The sequence below is a fragment of the Triticum aestivum genome, chromosome 5B, assembly GCF_018294505.1.
Source record: "Triticum aestivum cultivar Chinese Spring chromosome 5B, IWGSC CS RefSeq v2.1, whole genome shotgun sequence".
Taxonomy (NCBI): Eukaryota; Viridiplantae; Streptophyta; class Magnoliopsida; order Poales; family Poaceae; genus Triticum; species Triticum aestivum.
The window spans coordinates 541,040,852-541,056,003 of NC_057807.1; the positions used below are offsets into that span (position 1 = coordinate 541,040,852).

The 15,152-nt window shown below is 46.9% G+C and overlaps 1 protein-coding gene across 1 annotated transcript; it reads left to right on the forward strand.

The window, feature by feature from the left end:
- The first annotated feature begins 274 nt into the window (after positions 1-274).
- On the forward strand, positions 275-1,199 carry LOC123116838 (uncharacterized). Its single transcript, XM_044537731.1, has 2 exons — positions 275-508; positions 608-1,199. Exons 1-2 carry the CDS (start codon positions 309-311, stop codon positions 711-713), a joined length of 306 nt encoding a protein of 101 aa, XP_044393666.1. The 5' UTR covers positions 275-308; the 3' UTR covers positions 714-1,199.
- Positions 1,200-15,152: the final 13,953 nt, after the last annotated feature.

The following is a 15,152-nucleotide window of genomic DNA, read 5'->3' on the forward strand; positions in this document are numbered from 1 at the left end:
CTCGAAATCTCGATGTAATTTTTATAATGTTTGAGGTGCTTTGTACTTCCGGTTAACTTCGATAATAAATCTAGATTATTTTTGTAAAAAATAGTAATAAAAATAGTTTTGAACTAATATTCAACGGAAAACGTTTGGATTCATCCGGATGATTTCTTCCTTCCGTAAACCGTGTCCTGTGCACGCCACGTGTCCTCACCCACCGCTCCATCCCAGCCTTATCTTCTCGCAAGCTCTTTTCTCCACACGTTCTCTCCTTTTCCTCAATTGTCCTCATTAGTTACAGCAGAGAAGAGGCCGTTGACCCCATGGCGAGCACCACCAACCAGCACAGCTGGGAACGGAAACGGGCCGCCGCCGACGGCCGCATGATTCTACTCTGCCCCAACACCATCCCTGTTGCAAACATTGGGTGGAGCAGCCACTCTGCTGCTGCATTCGCGCCATGGCCAGTAGCCGCCATTGACGCAAGCAGGCCAAAATCTGAACCGGCAACACAAACGGCGAGGTGACAAAAAGTTCAGGGGGAGGGCGACTCTGGCCAGCACCGCTGTAAGGTTCCTGCTCGCCATTGCCACTCCATGCTTAAATCCATGTTTTTTTGCAGCACCACCATTGCTGCGACGTTCCATCTCCCTCAACTCCGGCCGTCGTCACACGGCAGTGCTACGTTGCAACGCCACCGGTGCTACCAGTGGAGGAGGTTGCGGTGAGCACATCTGCTGCTGCTGCTTATTGCACAACACAACTGGTAATGTCAGGGTAGTCATGCGGCTCGTCGGAGCGTGCGTCGAGGCAACTCTTTCAACTCCGACGGAAGCAGAGCCGGCGCTACAATGGAACTTCGCCGGATTTGCAATGGAACTTCGCTGGAGCTGCAATGGAGTTCGCCGGACGCCGTCGATGCTGCGTTGGAGCTTTGCCGGAGGTGCAATGGAGCTTCGCCGGACGACGTCGGTGCCACGTTGGAGCTCCGTCGGGGCTGCAATGGAGCTTCGCCGGACGACGTCAGTGCTTCGTTGGAGCTCCATCGGGGCTGCAATGGAGCTTCGCCAGACGTTGTCGCGGCTGCATTGGAGCTATCGCCGGGCCGTGCTGTGCTACATTGAAGCTTTGACAGGTGCCAGCAGCACTACGTTGAAGCTGGTCTGCTGTCGTGGCTTTGCTGCATCGAACGGCCACCAGCACGCTAATCCGACGGCTGGCTAGACGGATGATTTCCTAGAGAAATCATCTGATTTATTTGTAGCATGCGCCATATTCAACACAAGGCCTTCTAGAAAAATATATTCAACACAAGGATTACATAGAAAACGATTCAGGGAAATAGTATGAAACCGAAACCGAAACCGGTCACGTTCCGCAGACCGTACCGACCATCCGGCCTCTATATATACGAACAACCCGGCCGGCCCAACAACAGGGACCGACCAGGGCCGGCCGACGGAATTGCCTTGCCGCCGCGTCGATCGCGGGCCGACAGAATCGCCCCCCCCCCCCCCCCCCCGTCCAAGATCGCATGGCCAACTACGGGAACCCGAGTAAATAGCTAGGGTTCCAAAAAACTACCGATTTTTTTAAATTTTTTCAGATAACTACCAAGTCAGGGGTCGGCTGTTTCAAAAAACCCAAAATCTTCGTTGTTAAAAAACTAAACAGGTTTATGGCAGGTCGGGCCCGCACCTAAATGATCCGTCTATTTGACCGTGTGTTTGACCGTTAACTGCTGTAAATTTTTCAAAAATGCCATCAGGTCCCTGCAAACTTTTCAAAATGCAATCGGGTCCCTGCAAACTTTTGAAAAAAGCAATCGGGTCCCTCCTCGTGGCCGTGCGCCAGCAGCCGGCGTGAGGGTCGCCGGCCAGCAGCCATGGCACCGGCGTGGAGCTCCCTTCCGTCCCGGGCGACGCGTGGAGCCAGGTTGCAGGCCAGGCGGAAGGAGGCGGCTCGACGGGCTGGGTCCAGGCGGAGCTCCTTGCCCGCCGCTGCCGCTTCTCCTGGGCGCGGCGGCCCTTGCCCCTGGGCACGACGACTCGCGGCGGCCTTTGCTCCTCGGGGCGGCTTGCGGCAGCTCGCGGCGGCCGGCCCTTGCCCCTGGGCGCGGCGGCTCGCGGCGGCCTTTGCTCCTGGGGGCCGCTCGCGGCGACCGGCCCTTGCTCCTGGGCGCGGCGGCCCTTGCCCCTGGGGGCGGCTCGCGGCGGCCGGCCCTTGCTCTGGGCGTGGGGCGTGGTGAGGGTGGCCGTGGTCGGGCCATTGCCGGGAGGAGGGGACGGGAAAGAAAGAGACAAGGAGAGAAGAAATGGTAGAAGGAAGAAGAGACATCTTACACGTGGGTCCCACAATAAGTTAATGGTCAAACAAAACGGTCAACTAACGGATTGTTTAGGAGTGGGTCCGACCTGTCATAAATCGGTTTAAAACGTTAGCAACGCGGAATTTGGGTTTTTTGAAACAGCCGACCACCCACTTGGTAGTTATCTGAGAAAAATTTAAAACTGGTAGTTTTTTGGAACCCTAGCCTGTAAAGTAGTAGTTTTATGCTATTTACTTCGGAAACCCCTCCCAGCCGGCGCCGCCGACCGACGACGACTTGATTTTGCATGGCTTGCAGCGGAAAAAAATTATATAAGACCAGGTCTTATATAAATCAGGTGAGACCCGTCCTGATGGATGACATGTGGCATTCACAAATCACAAAGCATCTAATCTCTCCCCCCCTGATTTTAGGTGGGGGTGGGGTGGATGCTTTGTGATTTGTGAATGTCACATGTCATCCATCAGAATGGGTCTCACCTGCTAATCCGTGAGACCTGGTCTCATATAATTTTTTTTCCGCTTGCAGCAGCGGGGCACTCCGACGTTTGTGCGGCGCGTGTTCACTATCAGCCAAGGTGCCTCAGATCTGAGCCAACTTGTTGCTGACGTCGAGGACAGAATCGCGAGCCGCCGCCGCCTTGATAGCACGGCCACCGACAAGATCCCGAGACGCCGCAGCCTTGATCGCATGACCAACTTGAGCTACCCGTCCCTGCCGCCCAGCCACTACCATGTTAGCACTTCCTTCCTAATTTCTTTTCTTTTCTCAACCCCAACAAAGCATACATCCATACTCTGTAGTTTGCCTTGATTTCTGTTAACATAATCAATTGATGAATTGGGTGTTTGTTTCAGCCATACTAACTTATTCTGCCTGGCTTCTTGCAGTGGGGCGCTCCAGGCTTTCCTCGGCCCGTGGTCATTCCCAAGCAACTCCCTCCAGGTGATGAACGTGCTTATGTACACGAATATTATCCTCCTACTCAGACCGTGCAGGGGCAGCACCTTGTACCTCACGAAGACGGAGCAACGAAGGTGGTATGCCTGACCGAGATGCTCTCGTCGCACCATCACCTCGAGGACGACGAGTTTTACGGGCGCTTTTTGGTGGATGTCGACGAAGAAGCATGCGTGTTTAGCAACCTGGTGAATGTGGTCGTCCCGCGGCCCGGCTCCAGCAATGTCGATCCGGTGGTCGCTGGAGTCGGGAGGGTCTTCTTGGAGTACTCGTGCCTCGACAGCTCGAATCTTTGCAAGATCGAGATGGGTGGGAGATTGTGGGATGAGAAGCGAATTGTTGCAAGGTTCTATCCAGAGGACAAGTTTGCTGCCGGAGACTACGGCTACGAGCCTCCGACGGATAATACTAGTTAGATAGATCTCGACGAAATCCAATTAATCCCGTATCTTGTATGTCAACTGCGTAGAGTTTCTTAGTTGACATCTTGTTGGTACTGTTTTGAAGCACATTGTAAGAAATAGTTGCTGCAATCTCCATACATTACAATACATATTCGCTTGCATTTTTGGTACTATATAACAAACAATTATCTATAAAATACCTGTAAATATTTTAACAATATCGTGAAGAAGTAATTTCAACCACAGACAATACTTGTGAAACGTAAGGTACTATCTAGTACTCCCTTCGTCCCACAATATAAGAACGTTTTTTACATTTGTAAAAAACGTTCTTATATTATGGGACGGAGGGAGTATAAAACTGCTTTTCATGGTCACATCAGCACATGGTTCAAAACCCTAAATACGATCATTTTGTTGGGAATAAAACAATGAGTACTTGCTAAGGGAACTAGCGCTTTGAACGAATGCATATCAATGGAGCCATGCGCTTAAAATTGAGTCTAAAGATCAATGTGATGAACACCAGATGTTTCCCTAGCACAAGGTCTAACATTTGTGTAGCAAAGTAGCTAGCAAGACGTGTTGATCAGTAGAATTTGGAAGCAAGCTTTACTATGAGCTCGTTCACAACATCCGGATAGGTTTTAGCTATATGCTTCCAGCCTTTGGTCGACAATAAGATTTGTAACTTTGCGGGAGGCAGGAGTCGCGCAAACTGCACGCACTCCTCCTTCAGGCGAGAACAATGGTACTGCTCGGCTAGATCAAGAATAGTCGCCACCGAGCTCATGTCTAGGTGCTTACACAACTCGTCTTCGCACATCAACTTGAGTTTTGGGAGATCGTACCTATCCGCCGCTACAAGCAAGTGTTGCAGCCACGTTACTTGTTCGTCCTCTTCATCATATTCTTCTTCCGACTCGTCCTCGTCGTCGTCCTCGTCCGTGTCTCCTTCATTTTCATCCTCCTCCATGTTGTCAACCTCCCTCTTGGGCAGCGAGTCATTGTAGATGAAAGTTAGCAAGGCCCTGAACACACTTGGTGCCATATCTTCTATGTGTATGACACTAGTAGTACCCTCCATCATGGAGCCAAAGAGCTGCGCCCTGAAGACCGAGGACCGAGTTGCAAGCACACACCGATGCGCGTCAAACGTCTCGCCACCGACCTCGAACGTCACGTCCGCACCCAACTTGGTTTGAAGAAGATCTCCGAATTGCCGGAGTACGTCCGGCTTGGGCACCTCAATGGTCGAGGTGGGAGCAATGCTACCGACGGCGGTCGCAACAAACACATCGCACCGGATGATGAAACTGTCATCCCTGAGATGTCTCGACGCCTCAAAGTCCCCGCTGTTCATCCACCTATGATGGCCACACGAGGTGCCAGTCGAAAGAGAGGCTACTTCAGATGAGCGAATGCGTGACGACTTCTGCTTGTCGATCTGGTCGATGAAACTGAACTCAAACTGCACCTTGACATGGCGCGAAACATCCTGATCGAGAGCGAGGGTAATAGAAGCGTGGCCCACGTCTTGGGTGCGCTCGCCGTTGGGCGAGTACAGGATGACCCACCAGTAGCCTCCCACCCTAAAAGGCCTAGACTTGATGCTCTTCCCGTTGGGTGTGTTCTCCTTGATGCGTGAGTAGCCATCCACAATGAACAGATGGTAGCCGCTGGCCGCGCCGCAGACGACGACTGATGCAGATTGCAGCTTACCATCAGAGATGACAGATACGCCGGCGAACGGCATGACGAGCCCAGGACCTGCACGCATTGGTGGAGGTAGGATTTTTTTTCTTCGAAAAGGGGATAACTGTGTTATCATTGGTGGAGTTAGGATTTTAGAGTGGGGTAATTAACTAGAGATAATTTATCTTTGATACCACTTATTAACACGCCAATGCCATGCGCATATGAATCGATTCCTATACACTTCACCGTTCTAAAACTACTACTTCTAAATGTCTTACATTTGTTTACATAGGGTGCAGATGATACTCTACACGTTGTTGTGAGAATATTTGCAATATATTTCAATAATATTTGATTGTACGGAATATGAATATGTGGAGTAATGATAGAACTAATACTGAAACAGTTGCAAAAAATTTAATAAAATACAAGTAGTGATCAACCCAAAGGTTCAATCAAGGTTTACAAACTCACAACACCTGACCAACCCTCTCAAACCGACCCCAAAACTCGTGTCTGCAGACCTCACGTATCTGCACTGCGAGTTACACATAAAGCATGCATTCCAATTTTATTCAGTGTTAGATATTAACGTATTTTTTACAGCAAATTTGATCAAACATGGAAATATTCACCCTTTTGGAAAAATCAATACACTCCATATTTTGAAACGGAAGGAGAATACATATGCCCCAAACCCCCAATCCAAAATTAGACAAGAGAAAAAGGCAAAGAGCAAAGGGCCTGAAGAGATGACGCAGCGGGGAATATCGACTCCTGTCGCGTCAGCCGGTTCCCGATCGATATATCGCACTAACGGCGTAAACACAGCCTGTTACTCCTGGCCTGCCGATGTCGCCCTGCGCGGCTAGTGCCGCCGCCGTCTGCCGTCGCTACTCCGGCAGTCCCCGGTGGCCTAGCCGTGAGCAGTACGCACGTGCCCAGCAGTCGAGTAGGCGACTTGCGATTGGGGTTTTGGAACTGCGGCGGCCAAGGAAACCGGGAACATGGACTCGTACACGTTAACATCTGTGGTTCCATATCTCTACTCCTAATGGACGAATTGGTTGAATAGTCCCTTCACTTTCAACCGGTTTATTTTCAACCGGTTTTTTTCAACCGGTTTTTCTTCGTCCCACCTCCCACCACCCCCCTCCCACCGGTTTTTCTCTTTCTCGTCTGGCCGACAATACCCAACGTATTTATGGTAATCAATCACAATTAATCCACGTATGGTAAGGCTATAAACTTAGAAATCTCATCTCTACTCCTAATGGACGAATTGGTTGAATAGTCCCCCCACTTTCAACCGGTTTATTTTCAACCGGTTTATTTTCAACCGGTTTTTCTTCGTCCCACCTCCCACCACCCCCCTCCCACCGGTTTTTCTCTTTCTCGTCTGGCCGACAATACCCAACGTATTTATGGTAATCAATCACAATTAATCCACGTATGGTCAGGCTATAAACTTAGAAATCTCAAATATGATAATTATAGTAATAAATCAATCCATGTATGGTAAGGCTATAACTAAGGAAATTTCGAATATGGTAATTATCACCAGAATCAAAGCTTTCCAAAAAAGTTCTTCTTGCCATACCCTAATCGTGACCTCCTCATCCTGAGGCATTATCTCTACTCTTAATGGAGCAGTTGCTAGGATTGCGTCTGGTTTATTTCCGTCCGGTTTATTTTCGTCTTTCCTTCCACCGTCCCATGTACCGAAAGCCAAACGGATCAGAACTTTCCATGTGGACACAAATTATTTAGTAATGTCTTTATGGGAGAGAATCAATCACGGTTAATCTCTAATCAATATTTAAAAATCAAATCTAAATTAATTAACTTACCATAAGTCGGTCAATCACTGATTAATCTTTCCATACGTAGTCAAATTACATCAAAGGAAATGTTTCGATTATAGCAGTACCCTGCTACAAACCGAGCGAGTCGGGCTTTCACCCCGCACCGCACGACTCTTCTCTCCCCCTCGCCGCCTCCCGCCTCAGGCCGCTCGCCGTTCGTCTTCCCGAGGGACGCAGCCGCACCACCGCGCTCAGCTGCTCCCTCACCTCCCCCGCCGTCCTCACCCGTAGGACGCCGCGGCACCTCTCCTCTGCATCACCCTGTTGGCGGGATCCAGGTCACGGGGCTGATGACCTCATCATCTCTGACGGCGGATCTGGTCATCAGCGAGGAGGCCGAGCCTCATGCTTCGGCCACAGCCACCCCGACCTCGTTGTATGTTCGCCTCCTCATCCACCCCCTTCCCTGTCCAATTTTGCTTTATTTTGGTTCGTCTTTCATCCCGTCCAAACCGGACTTTTTACCTTACGATGCCCGCCTCCTATGTTTCTGCATTAACTAACACGGCGTCGCGTGATCGTGGAGCAGCAGGGTTGAGAGGATGGGTCTCAGTGACGGGCGGATGGCGTTCGTCGTGTGAGCGAAAATAGTATGTAACTCATGGAGTGCAAGCTGTTGTGCGGCTACATGGCGACGCTCGACTGTAGCGTTGAGACGTAGGGCACGTGCGCCATGATGTCGTGCTTCACCATCGCCTCCCCTAGCTTTCTCTCAAGGCATCGTGGTCTCGATGGGTTGGGGCTCGCTTCCCGCACTCCTCTTTGTCGTGTACAAAAACCATGGTGACCCTAGGTACTCTCAACGCTTGGTCTAGAAATCCCTCGAATTCGTTGCCCAAGCCGAGTGTTGTGATCTGACGGTCGGTCATCGTGCAGGTGTCGAATTATTGAGGGAGGCTTCAGATCGTCCTGGGCATGGAGATGAGGCTGGCCATTAAGGATGTGGGTGAAGGTCACGTCGTTTCTTCTCCTGGCTCCAATATCCACTGCTGATATTTTGAGTTCTTTGATCTGAGAAAGAACCATGGGAACGTAAGGTTTTTAACCCAACATGATTTAATTACCCTTTTCACTTTTGTATTTTATAAGTACATAAGCATTCAGTTCTTCTATCCTTTGTACGAGGATGCAATTCACTCCAAACATGTAAACAGTGTCACATCTTACAGAAGCTTCTAATTTTTTACAATGAGTATGGTACATAAACCAATGTGCTTGGGTTGTGCTTTGTGTTTCTGTCATGCCTTGTCTTTAGAAGGCACCGTGATGAATGCTAATTTAATAGAGGAGAATCAAGCAAGCGATGTGTAATGATTTTAATGAATTTTAATGACCATATTCTACACTTAATGATGATTGATAGTTGATTTATGGTTTCTCCCACTTTAGTAAGAAAGATGTGGTGTACAAAATCTTGCAAAAATGGAGGATATGGATTTGGGGCGCGAACTGTCCCGACCACGGCGGTGCTGCCTACCAACACCATGTGCAAGACTGCCTGACTTGTCCTCTATCTTAATGGTAAGTTTCTCTCTTTTTCTATCTCGTGGTCTCCTTGATTTGTCTTTCGAGAAAGGATTGAAAGTAGTTTGGGTGGTTCAATTAATTCAATGCCCAACAATATCATCAGTTGTCAGCAAGAAGTTACTCCAAATTCCATCGCCTAACAATATCATCAGTTGTAAGAAGTTAGGAGTTTGGTACGTACCCCGGTGCAAGAGACCATGGATGCAAAAGGTACTTCTGCTAGAGTAAGATTAGATAGTCAAATTATAGACAAATAGCGGTGTGCATTGGCATTGCAACTTCTGACATGGGATATTTGTGTAGTCAGATAATTAGGAACCTGGACTACAAGGGCAAATGGGAGGCACCTTTCATCGACATTCAGCCCAGGGAACCTCAACTTTCCCACTGTTGTACATTCATACTACTGTCCATGTATCGCTTCTGCTCAACTATAATACACGGAAACATGAAAGCTCATGTTTTTCCCTTGTTTGTGCAGAGTACAAGGATGATTGCTACATCTATGCATTGATATGCTAAACCACATTGGCATTGAGCCAAGCCAGGTTAGTGCTTCAAAAATTCTAAAAAAATCTGTGAAATGTTGTTGACACTTTGTTAAGTATTTTGTTTAACTATGTATGTTTGATTCTTATCCTATGAAGCATAATTAAAGTGTTGACTCTGTTTGACATTTTGATGTATTACGTCTAATTAGTAGCGTTTGACTTTTGTTTCATTTCAGATGTCTGATGTAGACAACTAAGGCAATGGCTATTGCATTGTAGGACGAGAAGGTCCAACGCGGTGGCGGCGGGTACATACCCAACGCGGCGACCCGTGGGCGCACCGGTTCTAGGGCCTTGAGAGCTGGGGCCGGCATCCAGGCGGTGAACATGGATGGTGGCGTGTGGAAGTGGGCGGTGGTGGGCAGGGAACAATGTGACCCTGTCGGCGTCCTCTTCGTTTAGCTTGACATGATCGTCGTTCAGCTAAAAACAAGATTACCTAAGGGATATTAAGACTAGAACATGAATGCACAATACTTTTCCAATGTGATTTTTGTAAATGGAATTAACTTTGTAGAGTTGGCATGACATGCGCCTTCACTAGTAATAGACCCTCCCTCCTTCCAAATTCCTGACCAATCATTGTTTTTGTAAGGATCCTTCTCGACTTTTGTTAGTTGTTCATCTATTGTTCATCTATGAATGAATTTAACCATGTGGTCTAACTGATTGGTCATATGAACTTATGAAGTAGTTGTCGTGTGTACTAATTGCGACAAATGGAATCCTTTGCTTTTTTGCATTGTTCACTAATATCATTAATAGATATGCATGTGTTACCGATATTTCTTAATTTGGCTGACTGAGCATTACTAGGCTATAATTCTTTGTGACTTTTGATTTTGTTTGTTGTTCTGATCCTATGTCGAATCAATCCCGATCCATGGGGAAGAAGATACAAGGGGACCGACCACTGAGTCGATGATGCCGATGATCAAGGACGGCAAACATAATCATTTTGGTGTCATAGGTTCATTGGAGCTGATGCCGCCACCTCCTCGCCCCTTGGTCTCGGAGGTTGTGATGGCCAGGTCAGCGACATGGCCACGTAGTATGCCTCATTTTCTCCTATTGCGTTGTTTCTTTTTTATCATGTGATTTTTATTTTGTTTCTGTTAGCAATAATTACAGCTCCATGAAGCAAAAGAAAGCTTGAGAAATCATTTTTGTTTATACTCAAAGGCTTAGCTACCTAGGGGTGTTATTGACTCCCTACCAAAAGTTGTGTTTATACTCAAAGGCTTATGCATGCTTTCTAAAAAATATGTTGCACAATCACTGTAATTATGGTGTTATGTGAGTTAGAAGATTTCAGAAGTGCATCAATTGAGAATTACACATATTTATACATCGGACAGGGAAGCATGTATTTGATATTTCCTGCTGAAATTCAGCGTTTTCTATTGGAGGTCTAAATTTTCATATGCCAGACTTTTAAGTTAGATGGTGTGTTATAATGATTTTTTATTGGATGTTGTGCTGTATATTTGGGTCTATGTAATATTTGTTAGGAAATTCCATAATGTATTAAGGTTCTGGTTGCAGCATCTTGGAATATTTGTTTAAAGGTAACAAAATGCTCCATCTGTTGTCTTTAATTAATGGTTAATAACAATGGAAATGCTTCGTGAGATGATTGGTCTTAAGCATAAAAGTCATGTAGGGTGCTATCTACCTTGTGTAATATAGTGCACAATAAAGAGTACTATGTTTCTGTACCACTTTCTTTATTTTGTGCATCGCGTGTCTTTTTATGTATACATTATCGAATTACATTTTGTATCGAAGAATATTTTGTGTGATATGGATTTCAATTATGTTTACACGTAAAACTTGATATGCATTATGTTTATATATGCACACGGTAAAAATATTTAAAAGCCCGTGGCAATGCACGGGCCTTCTACTAGTATATAGAATGTACTCAAACCATTCGTAAGCACGTAAAACTCTACGAGTAATTTAATTTCTGCGGAAGAGATTCGTAAGCCCTACGTAATAAGGGTTCTATATATGTCGTTTCTTTCTTTTAGAACCGGGTTTGTATGTTCCAATCTTCCTTTTTGCAGTTTTTTTTTGATAAATTCCTTTTTGCAGATAGTTAGGAGATGTGACATCGGAACTAGCAAGGATTCACTCAACACAAGAAAATGAAACAATACTTAGCTAGAGATCGTGCATGCATATACATTGATCTAAAAAAAAGTGCATACATTGCTGGGAAACCGTGTTACTAGTGTCGTGCCATTCTCCAAAGACACCGGTGCTTGACTTTTTTTTAGAACACCGGTGGTCCGGTGCTTGACTTTAATCTCTACTCCTAATGTCTCAGTTGGTAGGTCGCGTTCCGGGTTTTATTTTCGTCCCACCTCACCCGGTCTTTTTTGGTACTTCTTTGGTACTTCCTCCCACGTCCCCCTCAGCCGTGAAAAACCAAGAAAAACCCCGCGGTCGAGTCCCGCACACGCCCAAACTCCCGTCGTTATCTCTACTCCTAATGGAGCAGTTGGTAGCCTCGTACGGTTTATTTTCGTCCCACCACTTTCAACCGTTTTATTTTGCTGGTTTTTTTCGTCCCTCCTCCACCCCACCAGTTTAGTTTCGCGTCACCCTCTCACACAACGAAAAAAATCTTAACGGATCATAACTTTTCATGCTGGTGCAAGTTATTTTTAGTAATGTCTTTATGTGAAAGAACCAATCACGATCAATCTCTAAATATCAAATCTAAATTAATTAACCTTACCTTAAATTGCTCAATCACATTAATTAGAAAACAAAATAACCGATTTTAAGAAAATATCTACTCTTAATGGAGGGTATTACATACCAAACATAGGTACGTCATTAGCTCGCTTCCTTCCCTTCTCTCCCCTTCGTCCCTCAGTCCCATGCTCGTGGCGCTGAAGTGGCATCGACAGGCGATGGCGGCGAGGACAGCACGTGGCAGCCCCTGAAGCACGAACACGACTGCACCTCGGGTCTGCCGTCTCCCAAGATATGGGTGAGTTCTCGTGATGCCCACCCTAAACCCTCACGTCCTACAAATTCCTCAACCTCTACCATCTCGATTTCGTCCATGCTCTGATCCGAATGACGATGCAGCTCCGGCCGATTGACAATGGAGGTTTGCCATCCTTCCTCTCAGCACCCACTCCTGGAGGAACGACATGCCATGCCGATCGAACCCGGTCGAGATCACTCACCAAGATTGCTATTCGGAAGTTTTTTGTCAAAAAGTGAAGAGTGGGACGGGATCTGCACTTTTGTTAATATAACATATACTTGTGCAGGTGCAGGTTTTGTTTTAAAAATCCAATTTGTTTATCCTTTTGTCGCTGAAATTGTTTACTAATTATGTCATTGGTTTTATTTCTTCTAGATGTTGTATATTCTTGGATTGAAGGGACTGTCTGACAAGGTGAAAGAGCTAATAGTTGTAGTTTTACACCAATGCAAATTTGTTTTGCTTCAGTGTTAAACATGACCTGCGAGGGACACTTGCATTGCTGCTGCTTGATCCTAGCCAGCCGTCTCAGCTTCTGAGAATATAAAGTGAGACAAACAGGTACTTCTTTGGTGATTTGATTATATATTAAGCTGGACAAATGTGCATTGCATCGTCTACAACAACAGATCCTCTTGTTGGGATTATATATTAAGTGCTAATACATGTGCACTTGCACTGCAGTTTACCTAATGGAGCACTTGGTAGCCTGGTACAGTTTATTTTTGTCCGGTTTTTTCGTTCCACCTCCACCCCCTAGCCAGCCCCACCCCTCGATCTCCTCCAAGTTCCTTAAATTATGCTATTTTAATCTAACTTCCTTAAATTATGCAAATCAATCGATTCCTTTTATTGGTTCAATTTGTCTTAGGAAACAAATAACAGATTTTCAGGAAACAAATAATACATTTTAATCTAACTTTCCTAACTTATACAAATCAATCGATTCCTTTTATTAGTTCAATTTGTCTTAGAAACAAATAACAGATTTTCAGGAAACAAATAATACATTTTAAACTAACTTCCTTAAATTATGCAAATCAATCGATTTCTTTTATTGGTTCAATTTGTCTTAGGAAACAAATAACAGATTTTCAGGAAACAAATAATACATTTTAATCTAACTTTCCTAACTTATCTAAATCAATCGATTCCTTTTATTGGTTCAATTTGTCTTAGGAAACAAATAACAGATTTTCAGAAAATAAATAATACATTTTAATCTAACTTCCTTAAATTATGCAAATCAATTGATTCATTTTATTGGTTCAATTTGTCTTAGGAAACAAATAACAGATTTTTAGGAAACAAATAATACATTTTAATCTAACTTTCCTAACTTATTAGTGAAATTTGTTTTAGGAAACAAATAACAGACACGTCACAACTTTCCTCCCATTAGATAGTTTCTTAACATTTGCAAACTTTTCTAATCAGACACGTCACAAACGGGCAGGTACTGATATCACGTTATCAAACAATAAAACCTCATTTGCATAGAAATCAGTTCAAAAATCCTAACTTTTCTAAATTTTTACCTTTCCTTGATAACAACAAACATTTTCTATGTTTTCCATCGATATTAGCATTTTTTTGAACTGAGATCTCCGGGTTATGATTTTTTTTGTGATTCTTTCCAGTTGTGACCTCTCCTTCCACTCCGGCTCCTTGTCGGATAAACACCTCCACCATAGCCAGGTGACACCGCCCCAGACCTCCTGCCTCTCCACACCTTCTCCGCCACCTCCTTCTCGTACTCCATTAACAATCCCTCCGCCACATTTGTCCACGGCGGTGTCGAGGGCATGGTGCAGCAGCATACCAGCGGTAGAGCAGCGCATAGCAGCAGGAAGCAACACGCAGTAGGCGAGGCTGAGGGGGCGGCCGGCAGAAGATGGCCATGACTGGAGGCGGCGCGAGGCAGGGGGGCAGCAGACGGGGTGAGCGCAGCCAGCGAGAGTGTGGCGCATGACCAGGGTGTGTGTCGCGCGGGGCACAGTGGTGCGGTGGCTGCGGCGAGCGCGACGGCAGCAGCGGGCGCGACCGACGCGGTGTAGCGGGCGTGGGCATGGAGAGGGAGTGGCCCCGCGGGTGCGGAAGAAGAGCGGCAGGCTCGGGCATGGGCGTGCATAGGAGCGGGCATGTGCCACGGGGTCAATCCAAGGAGCTCGGTGGCTACCCCTGCAATGGCCATGGCAGACGGCGGTTCTCGGCCACGGCGAAATACCTAACAAGAGCAAACGAGAGGGGAGACAAGGGAAAGGCAAGAGGAGATCATGGCGGTGTCAATGGCGCCCTAGGGGAAGACATGGGAGCTCGGGGCGGCGCGGATCGAAAGGCAATGTCGCGGTGGCCCAAGGTTGAGGAAGACGGCAGCGAAGTCGATGCGGGGGTGCTGGATTTGATCTCGTTGGCGCAGATGAAGTAGCGAAGGCATTCGGAGCTCCTCGACAAGCTCCTAGCCCGCAGGGAGGGCAGTGGCCATGTGGACGGGGTCGGTCATGGTGGCCGTGGCGTCTGACTTCGTTCAGATCGACGGGATCGAGCGAGCGAGGAGGAGAAGTGGATTTGGGAGGGGGCGTCAAGGAGGAGTGAGGCCATGGGGTAGGGAAGGCAGGGCGTCACCCTTATCCATTCTCCTTCGATGCCAGCGAGGTGGTCGGGCGGGAGCCCGTCTCAGTAGCGACGCGGCTCGGGGAACAGGAGAAGACGACCGCGCGGGGACTGGACCGCTGAGCCGGTTCGGTGGCAAGGCCCGGGGGCAGGGCGAATCCCCTTTTACGTCGTCCTTTTGGTTTTTCAATATATTCTAATCTGTTTCTCCTT

Excerpts from the sequence above, each read along its gene's own strand:
- LOC123116838 (XM_044537731.1), top strand. The coding sequence starts at position 309 with ATGGCGAGCACCACCAACCAGCACAGCTGGGAACGGAAACGGGCCGCC. Across the intron at positions 509-607 it reads CCGGCAACACAAACGGCGAG|CACCACCATTGCTGCGACGT; the intron begins GTGACAAAAAGT and ends GTTTTTTTGCAG.